This window comes from Equus asinus, chromosome 5 (genome assembly GCF_041296235.1).
Source record: "Equus asinus isolate D_3611 breed Donkey chromosome 5, EquAss-T2T_v2, whole genome shotgun sequence".
In the NCBI taxonomy this organism is placed as follows: Eukaryota; Metazoa; Chordata; class Mammalia; order Perissodactyla; family Equidae; genus Equus; species Equus asinus.
The window spans coordinates 24,860,824-24,884,571 of NC_091794.1; the positions used below are offsets into that span (position 1 = coordinate 24,860,824).

The following is a 23,748-nucleotide window of genomic DNA, read 5'->3' on the forward strand; positions in this document are numbered from 1 at the left end:
ACTCCTGAAAAACAACCTAAAGTGTATGCAAAAAATATCCTTAAAACAAAAAGCTGACCCTGAACCAAATACTTTAAAATTGGTTCCTATTTAAATGGTGCAGTAGGGGAGCTTGATATTTAAATTGTAGGATTTGCATTCTCCAGCCTTTCTCTTTTCCAAAAATTCCCCCTCCCGCCCTGAATACCAGACAACAACTCGGACAGCTTGCTTTGCAGCCGAGCAAGGGCGGGGGAGATAGTGTGAAGGCCTAATACAATGAGTGGGATAAACATAGTGATTTGATTCTGCACCCTCTGGTTTAGGCAGCGACATCCAGGTTTGAGAAGGAGTCTTGTTCCCCATTTTGGGTGTGGCCCAAAGCTTGGGGAAATGCTGCATTTCATCTAGATAGAAATGGAAATCCTGCCAAACCTATGGAAAAGTTCTACATCAAGTCAGGTCGTCAGAAGTTATTTTTGAGGGTGATGAGATTATTTCAAATACCAGCTAGTGTTTCACTGTCGGGATGAAGGGCAAACATCTAGAGAAGATTCAGAGTGTGAAACGGAGGGTGGCTTCTGTAATGAGAGACCTGTCGGAGCTGACAGAAGCCAGGGCACGGGCTGCCATTGCAGGACCTGCAGCTGTGGTTTCCTTCCCTACGGGAAGGAATTTGATAGACATATTCGGAATTCCTGGGGATTACTGACAACCCGAGCAGGCCTGCTCTCCTGACATCTGGGGAATCTAAGCATGACTCCTTAGCCATATCACTGATGGCTGAGACGGGCTAATGAATTTAAACATTAAGATAATACAGGAGTTGCTGCACCTTTTACAGTCTCCTTTTACTCAATAATAATGGTATATATGGTGCCCACAGTGTAACCTGGGATGAGGTCATAGGACACCTCCACTAACAGTGAAACTTAGCCCAAATATATCAGGCAAATGTTGAAAACCAGGACTGTAGCTTCATTCCTGACATACCTTCTTAGTCTCCGTGGAGAGCAGACAAAGCGACCCATAATGGAACATGATATTCTGTAAGGTTTTCTCCTAGAGGTTCAGCCTCCTTCTATGAAAGACATTTTATATGAAATGGTTATGATAGAAGAGACACTTCACCAAATGCAAATAATGTTTACTTTGTGGTGGTAAGAATATGGATAATTTTTTCTTGTTTTTGATGCTTCCGTGCATTTCAAGTTTTCTACAATTAATCAGAATGATCAGAAAGAAACAAAAAATATTTGTAGAAGCAAGAACAGGCCAGTGGTCTCCAAACTCTTTTGATTATGCACTCTCTCAATAAAATATTTTTGAACTTGAAACCCCCATAAATGCATATGTATTAGTTTATAAATTATATACATGTTCTACTATCACTGACTAATAATCTCTAAAGTCAGTGTGCCCTTAGCCTAAAGTTTAGCTTTTTCATTAGAAGTTGTGGTTCCATATTTCAAATAGTCTTCTCGATAATTTCCAATTATTTTTTTGGCCTGGTTCCTTGACAGATCTGATTAGATTGTCATTGTTTCTTCACTCTGTCGTGTGGCTGACAAAGAGTTCAACGTTCCCTTGTGCTTTCGTGATTAGTATTATCTTCAAACTGCAGTTTCTTTGAGGAAACTTGTTAAGCCATGTGTCTCTTTGTGAAGGTTAGTTTAAACTAGATAATACATAAATCCATTTCATTGGGCACATGAAAAGAGCAATAATTTGAAATACGCTGAAAGCAACTGAACAAATGAGCCACAGACTGCCCCTCTACATTGCGCTGCTCCCACCTTCCCCGAGGAACGCTCTCCTACCACCCCATCTGCCGTGTGGTCCGAGTGGGACTCCAGCCTCATTCTACTAGTGAAAGGCTAGGTAAACTTCATGTGTTTTATTGGGTTAATCAAATATGTGTGCATATAATACATATACATGTGTGCATATTTATAAGCAGAGAATTTTCCTCTCTGTTATCAATGGATCATCTTGGGCATCCCCTGGGGTGGGCATACCCACGTTGGACAGTACTAGAAATGACACCAAGAAAGTACTCTAAACAGGGAACTTTATGAAAAATGGGCCAGAGTTATGGTCTTTCTTTTAAGTCTCTGACTCTATAATTACAATCAAAGTTTGCTCAAAGCACCTGAAATTTAAATCTGTGTAATTAACCTGAGTAAGGAATGGAATACCAACTATAAATCTGTGGGACTCGCATCAGGACAAGTTGGGGTCAGGCTGAGGCTGGGAACAAATGGCCTTCAAGGAGGAAAATTCCACCTAGAGGAGAGAAAGCTGATGGAACTTGCTGGTGGTCTCGGCTCTGCAGTTGGTTGTATGCAGGGGCCCTTAGCTTTTTCTCTTGGAAGGAGATTACTCATTCAGTCAGCCTTCTACCTGATAGAAATTCAACTCAATAAACCTTTAGTGAGCACCTACTGTGTTCCAAAAACTATGTTGGGCATTGAGGATACAAAGAGTCCCTGACGTTAGGGGGCTAGTTGGGGAGAAACACGGAAACAGAACATCATACAAGTGATAATTCCGTAACAGAGAGAGCCTCACCATTTGACGAGAACACTGAAGCAGAAATGCTTAGTCAGGCTGCCCACAGAAGGCCTCCTGATGAGATTATACCTGGAGGATGGGTAAAAGTTGGTGGCCAGGATTTGGCATCCCTGGAGGCTGCTGTCCAGCCTCTACCAGAATATCTTCAGAGCCCAGAAGCGAGAAGGAGTGGGGAGATGGGAGGAAGGCAGAAAGAGGAGGGAGCTCAGGATTTCATTACTGTGTTGAACCAAAATCTCTACCCTTCTACATTTCGGTCCTAGTTCTGCTCTCTGGAAAAATAGAACAAATCTGTTTTTCTTATATTTAGCAGCCTTAGAAATACTTGAAAATGGTCATCATAAGCTTCTTTTCCTTTATCCGAAAAATATTGAGATTATATAAGTTATTTCTGCAGTCCATTCAGACTCTAAAAATTATTTCTCTTTATTGTCAGTTCTTCTCTATGGTACCTATCCCCAGTTTATTCAGCTCTTTCTGCATGTGTCATGGTTTCCAGACAACTCTCCTGGCTGCCCTCTGCTGAAGGGATGCTAGTTAGCCATGCCGGCTTACATACCCGAACCTGGGTGGGCGTGTTCAGGACACTGGCTCTCTCCCACTGCGGCCCAGGAGACGGGAGCCTTTTCAGTGACCTCATCGCCTGTCTTTAAAAAAAAAAAACGCAAAAGGATTATTCACACAGCTTTACTACTCTGGCAAGTCACCTGTTTTCAGTAAATGATGAAAGATCCGTGATGGAAACTTTCATTTCAGTCTGTCATGATGTGGGTCTGGGGCTGTGGACCTGAAGCCAGCTTACATTACCAGGGCTCTGATGCTGTGTGCTTCTCGTTTCTGGATGCAGGGGATTCGGTAGGAGGAAGCAGATATAAGCTCCAGCACTAGGTATTTAGCTTACTTGGGAGAAAAAGCATTCTGACACTCAAGCATTGATAAGTTAGTGGAAGGAATGAACACTGTGTGTTGTAGGAGCTCTTCAACAAAGGGGAGAGAAAAACAGAATAGATTTCCACAAGTCTCAAAACGATTAAGAGGCAAAGAGATGGACAAAATAACCTTAAGATACACTCAATATCAGTCATGATTATATCAAAGATCTCAGTTTTAATCATGATGATAAGAAAAGAACAATAAATTGGTCGTAAAAATTATTCAAGAATCTAAATTATCCAACTGGAATAGAAATTAGATGCTGAACATTGGAACTCATCAATTACAACATGTTGCAATATGCTTTTATGTTACTCTGCCAAAAATTAAAAACAACCAAGTGGATTTTTTTACTGCCAAGTCCTTCTGTTTTTCCAGAAAATTCTTGTGATATCCCCAAAGGTCTTTATATAGCTATGTAAATAAATATTTTAACTCCTTAGGCAGATTATTTATATTTCTAAAATAGCAGGAAATGCTATATCTTTAAAATAATCTATATCAGAATTCACTAATCTCATCATTTTATAAATTAAGAGAAAATATCTTTCCATTAGACAAGAATAAATGACTTTGACAATTGAGTTTATTTTAGTTTCACAGTGGTACCCTGTATCAATATACAAACCCGTTAGAGATAAAATAGCTCTTCCTGTGCAACGAGACTCTCCTTAGATGCAATATGTCTTTCCCTATCATCCAACACTTGTAGGTCAGTGGAAAATATTTAGCTTTCATTTTTCTCATCTTAATAAAGATAGTGGCATCATAAAACAGAGATGCTTGTTTTGCAATTGATAGCTCGTGTATTTCAGAGCATCCCACCACAAGGAAATGCCTTGGACCCTTCCTTCCCACTGTTAGTTGGAATGAGATTGGACCTTAATGTATATATGTTACGTATATGTGTATATATACACAAATATATTACATATACATACATACACACACCCCCTGCACACACCCATTTGCTGAGGGCAGTATAGTGCAGTCATTGAGTATGCAGTATTTCGAGTTAGACTGCCTAAGTTTGAAACCTGTGTCACCACCTGTACTAATTGTGTGACCTTAGGCAAGTCACTTACTCAGTTTCCTCATCTGAGAAGTGGGGATGAGAATAATAATTCCTAGCCCATAGGGTTATTAAGGATTTAATGAGTTAACACATAGAATATTTTTAGCAAAGCTCCTGGCGCTTAATAAATGCTTAATGCATTGTAATCGGCATTGCTATTATTATTATTATATTCACAATATTTATATATATATATATTTGCTTCCAGATTTTATGCAGTTAAACCTCCCATCTTGTTCTCTCCCACTGTTTCTCTCTGAATGTGTTACTGAGTCACACTGGGCAATCCCTGGGTGTTCATGCCACTGCTGTGAGAACCAAAGGCATTTCCTCTTGCAATACAGAGACTCTCCCACACAGAGGGCAGCTCGTACTTCTCTCTGCTGCAGCTTTCATCCTGCTGTTCACACCCTAATACTAGATTGCAGCTGTGTCTCCTGTTCATGACAGAGGCCCCTAGGGGACCAGAGAATTCTAGGTAGGTTAACATTACCTTATACTGAATAATCTGGCAGGGTCCATTTAAAAAATTTACCAAACTCTTAAACAAAAATATCCTACTGGGGAAGGCTGTGTGTTTTCTCACAAGGGTGAATTATTCCTGGCATTTATATACAGCCACAAGCACACAATTCGTTTATTGATCTGTTCAAAGAACACACGATTAATTTAAAAGGTTCATGTGAAGTGAAGAAAATGGAGTTATCACGGTTTTTTTATTTTTAAGAAGAAAAGAGGGGAAAGGTTAAGTGGGCACTTCTCTGAAGGGAGAATAATGAAAAGAAGGCTACCCCCAGAAATCAGTTCTTGGGCCAGCCTTATTGATATAACACTGTGGTTAGAAGCACCGACTTTGAGCTCTGCCACTGCCAGCTCTGAGACCAGGGAAAATGATCTGGCTTCTCTGTGCCTTAGTTTCCTCCTAGAGTTGCTATGAAGATTAAAAAAAAGAAAGTCAGATGTTGAACACACTGTCTATGCCATAATAAATGCACCATACAGGGTAAAATATCTTCCTCCACCATGATCATCATCTTCCTCATGATTACCAGCATCTTAGAGGGATGTGAAGAAAAGGACTACATAGTGAGATTTCCAACATTGCAAGTGATAACAAAGAGCTAAGTTCATGGGAATAAACCATAGGAAGGGAAGAGAAGGGATAGATGAGTTCTGATTCAGGCAAGAACAGAATAAAACATTTGGAGGGAAGGAGCTAAAGTGTTCTCTGCACGTAAATACTGGAGAGGACCCAGAAAATGAGAGGAGCCTGTGGAGAGAGGGCTCCCTGAGAACAGAGCCCAAGACGGCTGCTGAACCAGTCCCACTGCCTGTCACCCTTTCTAAATGTCTGCTAGCTCCTTCTCTGATTTCCATTATGGCTGTGGCCCTAGAGTAGACAGTTGTCAGACTAGAAATGTTGCCAATGTATCTCTCAAAGAGGTCACCATGTATCCTAACACTCCAATTAATTCAGGAGAGTGAGGGAGATAGAGGCCACTGGAGCCAAGAGGGGAACTGAAGGAGCCAGGAGCTGAGATGGAGCTAACTGAGTGGAAGGAGAAAGCAAAATAGGTTGATTGAAAGCTGAATGCCCTGGGGGCACCTTGTGTTCTATCTTTCATTCATTTGGTTCAGGTCCTAGTTTCTGCCCTGAACAAACTCTTCCAGGTTTCTTTTCCAAATGGAGTTAAATCACCAAATTAATTCCCTGTGTAGGCTTTTCTTTTCATAGTCTTGTCCCTGTATTAGCAAACTAGCCCATGCCCCATGTTATGAGATAAGCCGGAGAAAAACTTCTGGGTCTGGGGTTGTCATGAAGCTCTTTTCATGCCAGAGGGTTTATTTTGAAGACTGGTGAGGACTTGGGCCTACTGAGAGGAGAGACAAGAGCATTTCAGGGCTATTGGACAAGGGAAGGTAGCTGGAGGGGGAGAGCGAACTGTCGGAATCAGCAAGCAAGCAGGCTGGCTGGTTCACGTAACAGAAGAGCATGCAATGAGGCTGGAAAGCTATGGTTGCTCATTAGCAGTGGGTAAGCTTCAAGTTTGAAAAGAAAGATTTTTCTTAAAAAAAAAAAAAAAGAGTCCCTGCTATGTGCCAGCCTTGTACCCCAGAAAGAAGGGGAGAGGAAGAACCCAATGAAAGAACATTCCTTGAGACAACAGAAAATAGGAAAGAAAATAATTTAAACTCCAGCAAACATTAGAAATACACCAATCAGACTATTTTAAGGCTCTGGGCATCTGTGCTTGGGGAGAATGGGAAGAGAGTCAGACACAGAGAATAAGGGCGTGTAGACACAGGGAGGGAGATTTAGGAGTCAGCCTGTTCTGTTGAGGATTCCCTTGAAATTCTCACTCTTCAGGCTTCAGAACAGACTTGGGCCCTACAGCATAATGGTGTCAGGTGGTGAGGGTGGAGGACCGTAGGGAAAGGGGAGGAAAGAACATGGAAACATTGGGTATACATCCTGGACATATTTCACATTTGGTTTAGATTCAAATTCCCGAGATGCCAGACCTCTGAGCCTCACTCTCCCAACTACAGCTCCTCAGCTTTACTCTGCTCCACCTCACCAGGAGCAGACGCTCAACGCTTTCCACGCCACAGATTCCTGGCCTTGGGACCCCTCTGGGATCTTCTGGCAGCAAACAGACCCTTCATAGATTCAGTTTCATGTAAACAAAGCAAAAGCCAAAATTGAAAGAAAGGCAGGCTCTTCTTTCATGCTTGATGTCTTAGTTTTATTCTAATTTCTCTTAGTTTGTAGGCAAGGAAATAGACTGAAAACTTTCTTTGGCTGTTTTCAATATATTATCTGATAAAGGGCTTTATCCAGCATGTATTAAGAACTCTTACAAATCTATAATGAAAAGATAACCTAGTTTTTGAAGAATGAGTAAAAGACTTAAAAGACACTTTACAAAAGTAGATACAAGTGGCCAATAAGCATATGAAAATGTGCTCACCATCCTTAGTCATCCTAAAATCATAATGAGATATCACTGCACACCCACTAGGATGACAAAATTGAAATGGACTGGTAATACCAAATGATGGTGAGGATGTAGAGCAACTGGGACTTTCGTACATCCTGTTGGGAATCTTCAACAACACCTGCCCTATGACCCTACACCTAGATAGCTCTCAAGAGAAATGAAAGCCTATGTCCAGAGAAAGACTTGTATAAGAACTTTCAATCAGCCGTATTCATTATAGCCAAACACTGGAAACAACCCAAGAGTTCATCAGCTGGAGAATGGATAAACAGATTGTGGTGTATCTATACAATGGAATACCACTCAGCCGTGGCAAGGAAAGAACTACTGATACACACAAGATGGATGGATCTTAAATACAGCATGTTGCATGCAAGAAGCCAGACATAAAGGATTACATACTGTGTGATTTCATTCATATGAAATCCAATAATAGGCTAAACTACATCTGTGACGATAGAAATCAGAAAGTGGTACCTGAGGCTGAGGCGGCGGGCGGGTGGGGGGTGGGAGGGGTGGAGTGGGCAGGAACTGACTGGAAAGGGGCACAAGTAGACTCCAAGGGGCAGTGGAAAGGTTCATATTGTGTTTTTGGTGATGACTACATGGGTGTATAAAATTGTCAAAACTCATGGAACTGAATGCTTTAAATATGTATATCTTACTGTATGTAAATTATACTTCAATTTTTTGAGACACAGGAAGAAACATTTATAAGCCTCATCTATACAGGCCTATTCATCCTAGAAATTATCTCTTAAAATTACAAATCAATTCTCTCTCGTCTTCTTCTCAGTTTAACTCCTTTCTCTAGTTAGAGAATGAAGTGCTTTTCAAAGATGGGGTACAACACAAGCCTGTTTTACCTGCCAGCCTGCTGGTTCCCAGACCCCAAGGACTCCCCACAATAAGGATACTAGGTTTTCCTGCTGAGCTCGGTGGATCCCTTTGTTGATCCAAACAGATGTGGGGGCAGGAGATGGGAAGCCAGCACAGCGAAGGTGGTATTTTTATAGTTCAAAGGGCAAATACACTTTCAATGAAGAAAGCTTTTACTGTTAGACAAGAAACGGCATCCTGTGCCCCCGACAGCAGCCCCTCGTGCTGCCCTGCTTGCCTTTCCCATCCCACTTTGTACGGCCCCAGCACGGAATGTAAGAGTGCCATCTCCCAGCTGCCACCAGCTGGTCTTCTTCCCTTTGTCCCTGATGCTCTTGGAGCAGCCACACTTGGTAACTGGGAGGTTGTGCCACATGTCAGCTGGGATGAGCCCAGCATTCTGAAAATCACTAAGCTGGGCCTCTGGGGCATGTGCTTATGCTGCCTGGGCCATGCTGCAACTGAGGTGGAGTGAGGCTTTCATTTCCTCTTCTCAGAAAAGAGGGTGACAGTCCCTGTGCCATTGCTTTCACAGGGCTGCCGTGGGGGTGGCATGAGATGATAGACCCAAAAGCCAGGTCAGAAAGTTTTCATTTGATTCCTATATCAGATGGGGTTGTTATCTAGCTCAGTACTTCTGAGTTCCTACTCTGTCAGTGATTGCAGTGGTGGTAAGAAGTGTAGGATTCAGTCTCCACGTGCAGTCACATATTTGAGAGTAAACTAGTGGAAGCCACATGAGTGAAGGTGTAGAGCAAGAAGCACCTAGAAAATCCATATAGAGCAAAGCTTCCATTCCTTACATGCTTGAGTCATTAGAATCATAATGCCTTTCAATAGTGCAAGCTGTTTAGACTTCTAGAGGTCTGCTGTATGTTTACACCTTGTTTAGTCACCGTTCCCAGGTGTTCGCCTTGGTAGTAGAGGAAGAGAATCCCACACAGTAGAACACAGGAACCAGATTGGGACCCCAGGATTTGCTGTCCACCAGCTCTGACTGTGTACCCTCAGGCCATTCACTGGACTTCTCCAGCCCTCAGTTTCTGTTTCTTTAAAAGAGTTAGACTCAATACTTAATTTCTGGGACCTCTTCCATGATGAGCTTTTCAGAGTATCTGTTGTGGTATGGTGGACAAAGTCTGCAGTAGAAGTCTGAGCCACGTCCTTAGGTCTCCCCTCAAGAGCAGAGTGAACTCTAGGCAAACCAATCCATCTGTCTGAGTGAGCATCAGCATCCTCTTCTGTAAGACGAGTCTGGAGACCTCCACCCTGCCTGCCTCTCTGGGTCATTATGGGGGTTGAATGGGAGGGAGTATGCAAAATTTTTTTAAACCATAATTCTTCACATAAATGTTTGCTGCTGTTCCTTTGCTGTTGCTATAGACATTGAAGGACACGGAGAACACTTTTAAAGGCATGCCTACGTGAGCGCATGGCAGTGTTGCTTAAATGTAGTCTAGAGGTCAGAGATGCAAAGCAGAGGCTGATCTAAGTTGGGTTAGTTAGCAAGGCTTGGAATTGGTGAGCTTCAACTTAGCAGTCTCTTGTGGACCAGTGAGCCTATACTGATGGTGTCCCTCACAGGTGACAGCAGAGCTAGATGCCTGGAATGAGGACTTGCTCCGGCAGATGAATGACTTCAACACGGAGGATCTGACGCTGGCAGAGCAGCGGCTGCAGCGCCACACGGAGCGGAAGCTAGCTATGAACAACATGACCTTCGAGGTCATCCAGCAGGGCCAGGATCTGCACCAGTACATCATGGAGGTCCAGGCCTCAGGTAGGCAGCGTGTCCCATCCTTGTTCTCCAGGTGGGGAGATGATGAAAACCAGAACACGAGCTTGACTCCAATGAGCACTTCCACTCTGTTCATTCATTTTACTCCTACAGATACAAGGAATAGATTTTTGCCCTCATTTTGAAGAAAAAGAGACTGAAGCATGATTGCTGAAGTGACTTGTCTGAGGTTGCCCAGTCAGTCTGTGGTAAAGATGGGAATAGGGCCAGGGTGTCCTGGTGCTGTGCGAAGAATGGGAAAAACCAGTGATGGAAGTTAACACAGATTCAAAAAAATGGTGGCTTGGAAAAAAAAAAAAACAGGTGGGCTCCAAGAGCAGTCAGCCATCCGTGTGAGTTGTATTCAAATGTGTAGATACCTGCTATTCCATGCCCGCCTCCCGCTACGCACATTCTCCTGCCCTATCCTCCACCCCAGGGCTGGCTCCTTGTCTCCAGTTCATGCCTCTCAGAGTCCTCAGTTTTTTATCACTGGTCTGTGCATGAGCATAAGAAGTGTTGATAAAAATTTATAGCAACGTTATATAATTTTATAACTTCTCAAAAACACATGGCTGAGTCACCCAGATTTGACTTCTTTTCCTGCTCAGGATATATTTACTACGTGGTTATCCATCCAATGTGTGAGCCCTTACCGTTATACCTGCCACCCTCCAAAATGGCCTTTGATGGTAGAACTGGAGAGATTCATAGCAGCCCCCTAGTCCAACCAGTCCGAGAAAAAGAAGTTACTCATCTGGGCACATGCCAGTGGAGTGCTAGAACCCAGGTCTCTACGCCCAAACTCACCCATTGCCCTCCTCCTGGGTCCTTGTTGGCTCAGGTTCCTCACACTCCAGGAGGAGGCAGACAGGGGCTCAGGCCATCAACCCTTTAAAACAGCATTGACCCATGTGCCTGTTGATCATGAGAGATATTTAGAATCATGAGATTGTCAGGTGGACCTTAGCAATCAAACTTAATTTCTAATTCAGGGTACTCTGTTTCTTCTAATCACCTGAAGGAATAAATCATTTCAGCATTCAAAGGAACTTCACTTCTAACCGGAGGAGAGAGAACCTAGTAAATTCTATTTGCTTGAGTCAGCATAATCTTTCCTTGAATTTTCATTTGTGTTGTGAAGAGAGGCTGCAGCTGCCTATGAGACCCAGGTCTGTTTATAAGTGTGCAGACCGTGCCCCACATAGCCTCAGGAATGGCCGTTCATGTTATAGTCTATCTGGGGACTGTTTTAAAAGTGACAATGCCCAGGCCCCATGCCCAGGTCTTCTGGTGTAACTATCTCTGAATGGGATTTGGGCATCAGCAAAAGGCTCCTCGGGTGATTCCACTGTGTAGCCAGGGCTGAGAACCACTGCTTTACACCACAGTAGTTAAATCACAACAGCTGATGTCTATGGCTTGCCGTTGGACAGTGACTCCCAAATGTGGTTCCCAGATCAGCAGCACCAGCATTACCCGAGAACCTGTTATTAGAAATGCAAATTCAAGGGCCCATCCCTAGACCCTGCCACATCAGAATCTCTTGGGGTCAGGCCCAAAAATCTGTGTTTCGAAGCCCCCCAGGTGATTCTGATACACTGCTAATCTAGGACCACTGATCTAGGACCTTGCTACCCAAAGTGTGGACCCTGCACCAACAGCACTGGCATCATTTGAGGGCTGATTATAAATGCAGAATCCCAGGCCTTATCCCAGACTTATGAATCTGAATCTGCACATTAACAAAATCTCCAGGTAAGTCATGCGCACGTTAAAGTTTGAGAAGCAGAGTTCTAGGCCATGGCCTGTGCCTTCTTAAGGCCTTTTTCGGGAAGGGGGAGAACTGTGATCCTGTCTCTGTGTTTGAGAACCTTACCTGGACTCAGGGCTTCACCCTATGGCTTGCCATCGTGATCCTCATGATAGCGGGCTATCCAGCTATGCCTGGGAACCATGAAGAACGCCAACACGGTACCTGCAAGAGAGGCTGGGGCAGAGCAGCCCTGCATGGATGCTCACCCTTCATCCCTCTGTATGATGCGTCTGGCAGGAAGAGAGCTTGTCTGCTGGGAAACCTGCGGAACTTAGGACCAGGGTGCTGGCATGACCTTGGGCAAGCCCACCTCTGTCCCAAGAGCCAGGTATCCATGGTAACAGAAAGCCTGCTGGGAGCTGGCTGGCAGTCCCTGAAGACTGCTTGTGACTGGGGGTTGGCTGTGCTTGGCGGCCACCTTAACCATGATGGCTGAGTGGGTGAAAACACCCCAGGCAGATGGGCTGCCCACCCCCGCAGTATCCTGTTCTAGAAATGAGCTAAGTCAAGAGAGGCTTGATTGGCCTCTTCAGCCCTCTCTGCTGGGACCGGCTGTTCTCCTGCTCCTACCGCAGCTAGCTGTTCAGTCTGGCATAGCCCATGAGGCTTCAAAGGGGATGAATCCAGGGGTGTCAGGGAAGCTCACTCCCTGTCTGCTGCTGAATGTCTTGGCCTACAGAGGAAGCATCTGTCTCATCTCTGTCTTGGCGGAAGGGAGGGCAGAGTCATGCCAGAGCTGGGGATGGGGAGGGTTGGAGGTTGGAGGGTGGGCCTCGCTCCCAAGTTGGCAAGAAATGCAGAACTTCAGAGACACAGGACTGAGGCAGTACATGTCTTGGGCATTTATGACATATGTCTAACGAAATATATTTGAACTGCAGGTAAAATAAACTATCGTCTTAGAAAAAGGACAATTAGCAAAATGAAGAATTTGGTTGGTATTTAACCCTCCGTGGTAAATTAATTAAGGGCTCATGCTTTGATTTTGTAGGAGTTAATGGAAGTAGGGAATTTCCATATGCTTATTTTCAGGTGTGAAGTTCGTCACATTGAGCCAGGTTCTACTGAATCCCTCTGGCGTGCCAACAGTTCAACCAAAGCAAAAGCCTTTGCTTAAATCTACCTCAGCCCTAGGAACAGAAGGCAAAACAGGAGCAGTTTCTTCCCTTGCTCATTGTTCTTTCCTCACTATTGCATTATCTATTTGGGCCTCAAGTTGGGAGATGGCAGGGTTTGCTGGAAATAGTCAAGCTGTGGAAATACAATGGCTGAATTCAAGTTCCAGTTCCACCACCAACATGTAGGCTGACTTTGAAAATCCTTTCTTTCTCTTTAGACGTTAGCTGCTGCGTCTGTCTAGTGTGGCAGGTGGACCTTGATTCCTAAATTTCCCTGCTGTTCTCACTTTCCTTGATTCAGCCTAAACACCCACACTGATTATGCAACAGGCCTTCTCTCCAATGTAATCTGACCATGTGACTGTTACACTTGACCTTAGGAGTAAGACAGGAGCTGCATATCTGTTGGATATATTGCTTTTGTGGTTTAATCAAAGCATCAAGTTCTTCTTTATGCAAGGTTTATAAGTGAAGCTTCTCCAGCAGCATGAGGGCAGGACTCTTTCTTTCTCCTCTTTACATTCCCAGAAGCTAGCAGAGTGGTTATGTCTTGCACAAAGCAAGTTCTCAATAATACTGTTTGCTGAATTAATCAAGATTGAGCATCAGTGTGGGTAGAACGGATGTAGGTAAAAACAATGGGCCACACATAATTTTGCTTGCGTCGTAAAAGGCCTTTTTTTTTTCCAGAATGGAAGCTACTCTGGGGTTAATAGGAATGTGGATCTGGTGGGGGCTGAGGGGAGGGGAAGAGAACCTCGATGTAAAGCAATGGTTCTCAGCCTGGCTGCGTATTTAGAATCACCTAGAGAACTTCTTAAAAATTCCAAGGTCTGGGTCCCACCCCTCAGGGATTCTTACTTAATTGGTCTGGAGTGGGCCCAGACTTTTTAAAACTTCCCAGGTGATTCTAATGTGCAGCTAGGGTTGAGTCTACTAATCTAGAAACCTCATTAAAGGACTTTGGAATTTCCGAACTGGGTGTTATATTGAGAGAGTGACACAGAAAGGAGTGGGGCAAGAAAGAGAAAAGGTGTTCTGTGTCTGAGGCAGACACTGATATTTAAAGAACACAGTCAAAAAGCATGTTACAAGTGCAGACAGCGTAGCTAGGAATACCTAAATCTTTCCCTAGACGACAGCCACTCTCTCATAGAGGAAACTAAAACGGTACCCTCACCTTGGCAGCAAAGGAAAGCAAAGTAAGATTTTATTATTAGCTGTAGCCTTGAGCCCTAAATAAAGCACTGCCAAGCATTCTTATAACTGAGTATAGCATGAGGAATATCTCTGTCCCTGGATTGCTGGCCATTATACCATCCTATCCAGTGGGTCCCAATCTTGGTTACATGTTGGAATCACCCTGGGAGCTTCCTGATGCCTGGGTCCCTCCCACAGAGATTCTGATGTTATTGGTCTGGGGTATGGCCAGGACATGGTGATTTTTTTAATGTTCTCCAGATGAATTTAATGTGAGCCAAGGTTGAAAACACTGGTTTAATAGCATCCAAACCACCATGGTTTCTAATGATATACATTGAGCAAGTACATAAACACCTGATGGTAAGATTTTATATTTACATTTTATACAAGTCATTCAAGAGTCCCATTAGTAATCACCAATAAAAATGTTATAATTTCTCCATGGGAAAGGAAAAAGTAGGAAAATGGATTTTTGTGAGCCTGCTAAATGCCAGGCACTGTATATACCTTATCTCTTAGTCCTTACAACATCCTCAAGAAGTCATTGTTGAGATTCCCATTTTACGGAGGCTCAAAGAGGATACGGAGCCCAGAGACTCACTGTTAATAGGTTGCAGAGCGTGGATTCAAACCTAAGTCTATCCTTCCCCAGGCTCTCAGGTGCTTTCCACCACAGTGCATGGCCCGAGCTCTTCCCTAAAGAGGCCATTGTGTTCACTGGATGTTATAGTCAAGCACCATGCTAGCTCCTGAAGATACAGAGAGGCATAAGACAGGCATGGCCCTGGTATCAGAGAGTTTGCATTCCTGCGAGAACACGGACAAGTTAGTAAGGAACCAACCTCAGTGGAAGTGTTCTGATGGAGGGATGGCACATTGTGGGAGCACATCAGAAAGAAAGCTCAATACAACTGATAAACTATTTCATTACGAATATCTTTCACTACTTGACGGAAAGAACAAACATGTCTTGTTGCGTTTCTGAGAGCCCCTAAAGTAAACAGTTAAGCCTATGATTAGATTGAGAGCAGTAATGTCAACACAAGCAAACTCTATTTGCTGTTGATCGATGGCTACTTACCAGGTGATGGGTTTTAGCTGGGACTCGTGTCAATGTGTTTGGGGGAAGTGGGAGAGGAATGAGTTTCTATTTTCTAGGTGCAGCTGGAGTAAGTCTTCCTGTTCCTCCCATTCACTCTATCCACAATATGATGTGTTGTTGAGGAGTATAGAAGTGCCGTAGGCATTGTCTTCACCCATTTTCTTTCCTGTGCTCATCTCACATAAAACAATATCAAGCGAGATAGATGAAAGTAAAGGGCTTGAGTCTTGGGGCAGACCGGGAGCCTGTTCTGGATGATGTCCTAAGCAGGTGGCTGGCCTTTTTGATGAGTTACCAGGCTTAGAGAGCCTATTTACATGTGCCGTGGCAGGAGGGAGCCACGGGCTTCCCATAGAAAGACACTTTGCCCTAGCCTAGCATACTAAACACTGGAGACGCTTACAGAATGAAAACGAGCTGGGAAAACAGTTCACATGGTAGCTGAAAGCAGGGAAGAGCATCTACTTCTGCAGATGGATCCTAAATTACATTTTCAGAAAGTAAACATGAGGGTCAAGGGTCATCCCACTATGGTGAGCACTGCAGAGGTAGAAATTTATGTATTATTGTATTATTCATCAAGGAGATGCTCTACCTCATCCTTTTGGTAATCGAAAATAGTAACTAGAGGGAGTTGACTGCCAAAAGAACAAGCCATTCTTTTCTCCATCTCCCACAGATATTTCAGGAGCTGGGATTTGGAATTATGAAACTGACAGAGAAAATAAACATGAAAAGATACTGAAGTTATTACCATGTAACACCAGAAAAAAGTTTTCCCATTTTCCCATACTATCCTTATATAACACACTATTTTTTTTCCCCTAGAAGTGAATTTCCCTTAGCATGAAGACTTTCCTGACCCTCTCCTGAATGTATCCTGCAGGTGTATTAGTGGTGGCAGTGATGAATTTCTGATGGTGTGAGTCAGAGTGATGGGGAAGTCTCCCAAAGAGGATTTATTTTTTAATTGGCCACACATTGAGATTGGTGGGCTCCTTTGGATCTGATCCCCATGGAAGGACACTACCCTTTGGTGACTTGTCTGCTAGGATTTTGAGTCTGAACCTCCTTGTTGGTTGGGTCCCTATTCATCAGCAGCAGGACCACAGGAGCACTGGTCATAGATTACAAGGTAAGGAGCCAGGGAAAGGATCTGGACAGAATTCAGAAGCTGCAGAGCCGGGTGGAGTCAGGGACCAGAAGGCAAGCAATCCAGAGTTGGGATTTTCCAAAAACTACTGATCTGAGCAAGACCGAATCATAGGTAGACAACCAGAATCAAGAAAGAACATGCGTACCACGTGCATCAAGGTGGAGGTAGATAGAAACCAAAAGGGCATGAATGTAAGAAGGCAGAAAGGTGAAAGTTTAAGAGTCAGGAATCGGGAAAGTCATGGGACTAAGGAGCAAAGATCCATGTTTACTGTGTCATGAGACAGATGTTTTACATGCTTTATCTCATTTAATCCTCCCAATGAGCTCCGCAGTCGTAGCTTATGAGGTAGGTAGTTGGTAAAATCCTATTTTTCAAATGAGGAAAGTCAGGCTTCTGAGAGCTTAGGTAACTTGCCGAAGATCAGAATTCTGACTCAGGACTGGCTGCGAAGCTGGTACACTTTCCATGTAGTCTTTGGAAGGAATCAAATCCAAGTCGCTAGCAGCCAGAAGGACTTTGATACCAAGGCAGTCTCTTTGCTCTGTTTCAGAGTCTGTTAATGACCCTTCCTGAAGCAGAAATCTATTTGAGGAAGGCTACTTTAGGCCTGCTGGTGATTATGTACAAATAGGAGCACTGGCTTGGTGAAAAGAGGAAGAATGTGTACATCCCAGCTCATGTGTTGGGAGAGGTATATAGAAAAAATAAGACAGGGAGATGGGGAGGGAGACAGACAAGGAATGGAGCCGTAGCTTCTGCCTGGTAGGTATTGACTCCCATCACAAGTCAACAGCTGGCAGTTTATTAACGCCGGGCGGGATACCCAGAAACATTGGGAACTCTTGTCAGTGACTGACTGGGCTTCCTTTGAATCAGTAAAAGAACAATGAGTAAACCCTCCTTGTGTTTGCACAACTTTAATGTGATGGTTTTGCTAAATGGATAAGCACTCAATTCCTCTGTGGTATTGCTGGAGTGCGTTTATCAGATGTGTTTGATAAACAATATATGAAAGCTAGCATGTCTTCCTAAAAGTTGCTTTTTTAGGGGACCTAAGTAGTTGGCTAAAAAAATCACCATTGCCCAGCTACTCTCATCAGAAGGGACTATCAAATGATAAATTGCATCCGAGCGACTAAAAGAGAGTGTGCCTTTGGCAGAAGTTCCTGAGACAGGGTCTTTTTGGCTTTGTTTTGTATTTCCCAATATAATCCAGATGGTTGCTTGTGAATATTCTGGGTGTTGGCACATCTCCCAGCAGAGACTGCCCAGTGCTGTCTTGTCTGGGGATGGACTTCCAGACAACCACCTTTCTCTAGCTCCATTTGGTAATAAGGAGCTGGTCATCTGTTGAAAGGTTATTCCCAGGAAAAGCATCAGTTAATCCAAAAGAGATGACATGGTTCGAGCATTCCAGACAAAGCCCTGTTATGGTGATCTATGCAGTTTCATGGAGGGATATGTAGAGGTTGAGAGGGTGCTGCGAACAGTGATTCCCAGGTCCCAGCCTTCATATGCATGTTGAAGGAAATGTAGTCTTTATGGTACTACCTGGTTTTTAATTGTTTATTTTTTTAATCAGGAATTGAGTTAATCTGTGAGAAAGATATTGATCTGGCAGCCCAGGTACAAGAGCTACTGGAGTTTCTCCATGAGAAGCAGCATGAATTGGAGCTGAACGCGGAGCAGACCCACAAGCGGCTCGAGCAGTGCCTCCAACTGCGGCACCTCCAGGCCGAGGTCAAACAGGTGAGCCTGGGCTTCCCAGCGGCTGAGCCTGGCCTGGGGCCCGCTCCTGGTATCGGATTAGGCCTGTAGAGCCACAGGTGGAACCAAAATGTAGAAAATAGGTGAGTTAAGGAATGGTTGTATTAGTTTCTGAAAGCTAGACTGCTCTCTCTTGGTCTATCTCTATTGGTCTATCTAACAAATAGACCTAATGGTACAATGGCTCAAATGACAAGTGCATTGTTTCTCTTTCATAACAATATAAGGAGAGCGTTCCAGAGTTTCCCCGCATTGTCCTCAGTCCCTGAATATATTCTCTTCCTTTCTGTCCTCAATCCTGGCATGCAGTTCATGGGAAATACAAATCCTTTATCAATAAGCATCTTCAGCCTTTAAGCCAGGTAGATTAATTTGGGGCACCTGTGTGCCTAGTAAGTCCCTGACACTGTGGATGGTTGATAAGTGGTAGCAGTTCCCATCATTCTTTTCAATGTGTGTGGCTCTGATAAGAAAATTTTCTTGCCATGTTAAAGTCAGTTTTAAAAAGAAAAAAGAGTTATTATCTGTATGAGCCCATATACCAGCCATTTTACGAAAGGACATACCCAGATCTCTAGGAACAGACACACAATGACCAGGGGCACATTTTTAAAATACTACTTATTTATATTATGAACAGACCAAGGGGGAATTGTTAGCGTAATGACAGGGGATTTCCTATTTAGACAAAATGAGGTTGAAGAGATACAAATATAATTATAGTTCCATTTACTGAGTGCTGTGTGCCTTTTACACCTATCTCTCGATCAATCCTCACAACCATTCTCTGGAGCAGATATTATTCCCATTTTACAGATGAGGCCACTGAAGCTTAGAGAGGTCACCAGACTCTAGTCACACTAAGGAAAGAATACACTGCCACCCTCACAGTGTTTGCTCCTTCTGCTCCACACTCTCCCAAGCAATCCCATCCCCCTGCTTCCTCTAGGCAGAGCCCCACCCAAAATATCTTAAGCAGGGAAACATTTTCTTTTTCTTTCTTTCTTTTTTTTTTTTGGTGAGGAAGAGTGGCTCTGAGCTAACATCTGTTACCAATCCTCCTTTTTTTTTTTTTTGCTTGAGGAAGAGTGGCCCTGAGCTAACATCTGTGCCATTCTTCCTGTACTTTATATGGGATTCTGCCACAGGCTAGCTTGATGACTGGTGCTGGGTCTGTGCCTGGGCTCCAAACCTGTGAACCCTGGGCTGCTGAAGCAGAGTGCATGAAGTTAACCACTGTGCCACCATGCTGGCCCCACACATCTTCCTCTTTTAAACATTTTTTCTTATGTACAGTGATTGCTAGAGCTTTTAGATTTAAGAAACATTTTATTTAATTATTGCTTGATCCCTCATATTCAGGGTATTCCTTGCTAACACCTATGTCTTAGTTATTCTATTGTTATTTATGATAATGGGCAAAATGATCTTCTCTGCTCCCCTTCTCTTCCAATCAGTGCTCAGCCAGAGCCCAGCACACTGTGCCGAACAGCAATCTTCAGCACAGGTGGGATCACTGAGCCCCAAGCCAGGCCAGAGCAAGCACTGCCATCCAGGTGGTTTTCTGTCTATTTACTGGGATCACACCTGAATCTCAGAGAGAAATGTTATTCATGGGGACATGGTGGAAATCCTAGCCGGCCCAGAGCAGTGATGAGTGCACAAATTCTGAAACTTTTGGCAGTAATAATAGTACGTTCTTTTCATGTGAGAAGTACTATCTCATTTGTGATCTCATTTCAGGAGAACAGGCCCGTGGGGACCTGGTGTATGTTTACTTTACAAATGAGGAACCTGAGGCACCATAGATTAGTGTTCCCAGCGCCCCTTGACTAGTTAGTTGACACTTGAGCCCAGGCCTCCTAAATCTAAGGTCCTACGATTTGCCTCTGCTGGGCCCCATTCCCACCCTGGGATTCCAGGAGAAATAGAAAGAAGCCCTCCAGCAGAACGCAGTCTGGGATATTCCTGGTGTCTGCAGTACCACGTCTGAGAAGACAGGCAGGCATGGCCTACACCTGGCAGAGAGTGGCACCTGCCTGATCAGTCAGCAGGCTCCAGCTGGTCGTGGGAGTCGTCTGCTCTTCATGCTTGGTTATTTCCGTCAATGGAAGGTGGCAGGAATGAACATCTGAACAAAACAGATAACAGGAAAATTATTCCTATTTGACTTTGAAATGAAATATATACTTTTGCTTTTGTTTCGGGTTTTTTATTTTATTTATTATTTGTTCCAGCATTAATAGTACAGCCAACTCCTTACTTACGTTTTTCTTGACTGATAGGAAAATGGAAGTGAATTTTCATCCTTCAAGTATACATTCTGTGTAGGATGCGGAGCTGGGATGATGATAGGTTTGTCGAATGGGAGGTGGAGCATCTGTAAATGAGTAGTCAGGCTTGACTAATGTCTGTCTCCATTCCCATTCAGTATTTCATGAGTTGGAGGACAAAAACAGAATTCTTCTGTGGGGGTGAGAAAATTCCTTCTCTGACTGTGGCGAGAATGGCACACAGTGGGATCATAGTTCAAAACAGTACTAGATTGCTTGAGTCAGACTTTAGGAAGGCCTTTGCAAAAGACAGCAGCCCTTGGAGGCGCCAGGAGACTGCTGCTCAGTGAAGCCACCGTGCCTCATTACACAGGCTTGTTTTCCTTGTCAATGTCGGGCTCTCTCTTTAGGGAGTCATCTGATCCAGTTTCAGAGGAGGCGTCTGTGTTTGATGGAAGTTGGTGGAGCGGGAAATATTGATCTGGAAGCTGTTGACACTTGGAAAGAGGGAGTTAATTTAGATGTCAGTATTGATCAGTGGGCTAAATTTAGACACTAGCTTGAGAGTGTCTCTTTTGAATATTCTCTCAAAAAAAAAAAGACGCGGGGCTGGCCCCGTGGCCAAGTGGTTGAGTTCGTGCGCTCCGCTGCAGGCTTCCCAGTGTTTCGTTGGTTCGAATCCTGGGTGTGGACATGGCACTGCTCACCGGGCCACGCCGGGGCGGCGTCCCATGTGCCACAACTGAAAGGACCCACAACGAGGAATATACAGCTATGTACTGGGGAGCTTTGGGGGGAAAAGGAAAAAAATAAAATCTTTAAAAAAAAAAAAGACGGAAAAAGGACATTTTATTTGAAATGCCATTAATGGGAACAGAAAGGGAGAGCAAAGTGTTACACAGCTCTGTCATTAGAGCTCATAGATTAAAGGTTTAGATTTGGCCTTCATAACTTTAAGTGTAGTTACACCACAATTATATTAAACTGAAGCTTTGAGGAATGACAATGCCACAGACATTAGGCTGAAAATTCTTTTCAAGTATTTAGAACAAATGAAATTGATTAATGCAACTGATTTTCTTTCTTAGGGATTACATAGGACTTTGTATCTAAGATAACAGCCCACATACCTCCAGAGAAATGTTAAATCTCGAAGGGAAGGCACACCCTTGGTTATAGCCCATAGTCCAAGACCCTAGGTCACACAGAAGCCCTTTTCTTCTAGAAAAATAGATCAGATTATCCTCCAGACCCCGCAGAATGCTCTGATTGCTTTCTAGGACAATTACTGCTCTGGTAAAGATGACCTCACATTTATTAGATAATTCAGAAAGATTTGAAAAACCTACTTAACGGGCCTAAAACTAAATGAATTTCCATATGTATTCCTGCAGAGCAGTGCATTTAGCAGAACATAGGCCAAAATGGATGTATAAGATGTTGGGGCTCTAAGCTATGGGGAAAGAAATCATACTTATTTGTCTACTAAAGACATTGCCTTAAATTACCCCTGTGGACTAAATACTGGCCAAAATTTGCATATGATCAAGATGGACATTCAAAACGAAGGAGAAACTTGTCCTGTCCCATATTCCTGTCGAGAATACTGTGTTCAGTTCTGTTCACAGTACATAAAAGTTAGAAAGGAGTTGGAATACATCCAAAAGAGGCAACCACAGGGACAAGTACTATCCATTTGTTTCAAAGTGGAGATAATTAGGAAGATGCATGGTCACAGTCTGTAAAACCATGAAGGATGAACACGTATACTCTCATAAATTGTGAATTTTTAGAACTAAGCAACACTGGAAACATGACAGGCTCCCAGTTACCATCTGAGGGGCTGACAATTTTTCCTGTGGCTGGAGTTTCAGAAATGACTGTGCCTTGAGATAAGTCTCTGCAATGGCAGGCCTTAGAGTCACTGGCCTTAAGTGCAACCTCATAGCTTTATTGTCAGTATGACCTAGAGAACACAGTCATATACAAGCAGCTTCCCAGCCTACATGGTACGGGGTCCAACTTGCCCAGCTTAGATGGCGTTGTCATTTGTGGATATCCACATCCAATTAACCAAATCCAGTCTTCTCCTAACTTGGAGTTATCTGAGCTTCCTTGGCTTGAGGAAGCAATTGATCTCCATTTTCAGCTTCCCCTCTCTGCTCTGTCTGAGCTGAATTTGTGGCCCAGCTCCTAAGTCCTCAAGCAGCAATATTCTTCCAGTTGCTCATTTCTACACAGCTCAGTTTCTCTGGTGTCCTATGTTATAGGGCCAGTCTCTGAATTTTGAAAGAAGTGTGGAATGTTAGGGCTCAGAGTGACCTTCAAAGGTGATCTAACCTATAGGTAACTGTTGCCTAAGACGATTGGTCAACATAAATGTTCATTTTACAGCTCATATCTTATGGTTTGCAAAATACTTTTACATTAGTTATTTCATTTCTATCTCTGTGACTTAGGCAAGCAAAATGTTACCATTTTATAGATAAGAAAACAGCCTCAGAGAGATTAAATGATGTTTCCAAAGTCACACAGCTCAAGATTAGTAGGACCAACTTTTTCTCATTTTATACAATATTTCTTCTACTACCTTGCACTCATTTGGATGTTCACAGAAGAGTGAATAACCAATTTTATGAACCAGGAAGATGAAAGACTACAGTAATATAAAATTATACCGGCAAGAGTTGTCATTGATCAAGGGTTGGCCTGGTGGTGTAGTGCTTTAAGTTCAAGCACTCGGATTCAGCAGCCTGGGGTTCATGGGTTCAGATCCTGAGCACAGACCTACACACTGCTCATCAAGCCATGATGTGGTGGTGCCCCACATACAAAATAGAGGAAGACTGGCACAGTTGTTAGCTCAGGGACAATCTTCCTCACCAAAAAAAAGAGAGAGAGAAGAAGGAGAAGGATGAAGAGGGGAAGGAGAAGACGGAGATCAAGAAAGGAGGAGAGGGAGAAGAATGGGGAGGAGGGGAAGACAAAGAGTTGTCATTGATCAGAGGACAAAAAATGATGATAACAAAACAGATAAGTTACCCACACCACATCAGAATATTCCAATAAGCTCTACAAATACTGGAATAAA

The 23,748-nt window shown here is 43.5% G+C and overlaps 1 protein-coding gene across 36 annotated transcripts in view; it reads left to right on the top strand.

Annotated features, from left to right (window-relative positions):
- The window catches only part of KALRN (kalirin RhoGEF kinase), a 637,850-nt gene that overhangs the window by 336,063 nt on the left and 278,039 nt on the right, over positions 1–23,748 (top strand). For all 36 annotated transcript variants that reach the window (XR_011503193.1, XM_014866840.3, XM_044771457.2 and 33 more), the window contains 2 exons: positions 10,027–10,222; positions 18,200–18,366. Coding sequence is in view for 35 of the 36 variants with exons in the window: in XM_014866840.3 (XP_014722326.1) it covers positions 10,027–10,222; positions 18,200–18,366 (363 nt within the window). In the remaining variant the exon portion in view is untranslated. The remainder of the gene's footprint in view (positions 1–10,026; positions 10,223–18,199; positions 18,367–23,748) is intronic.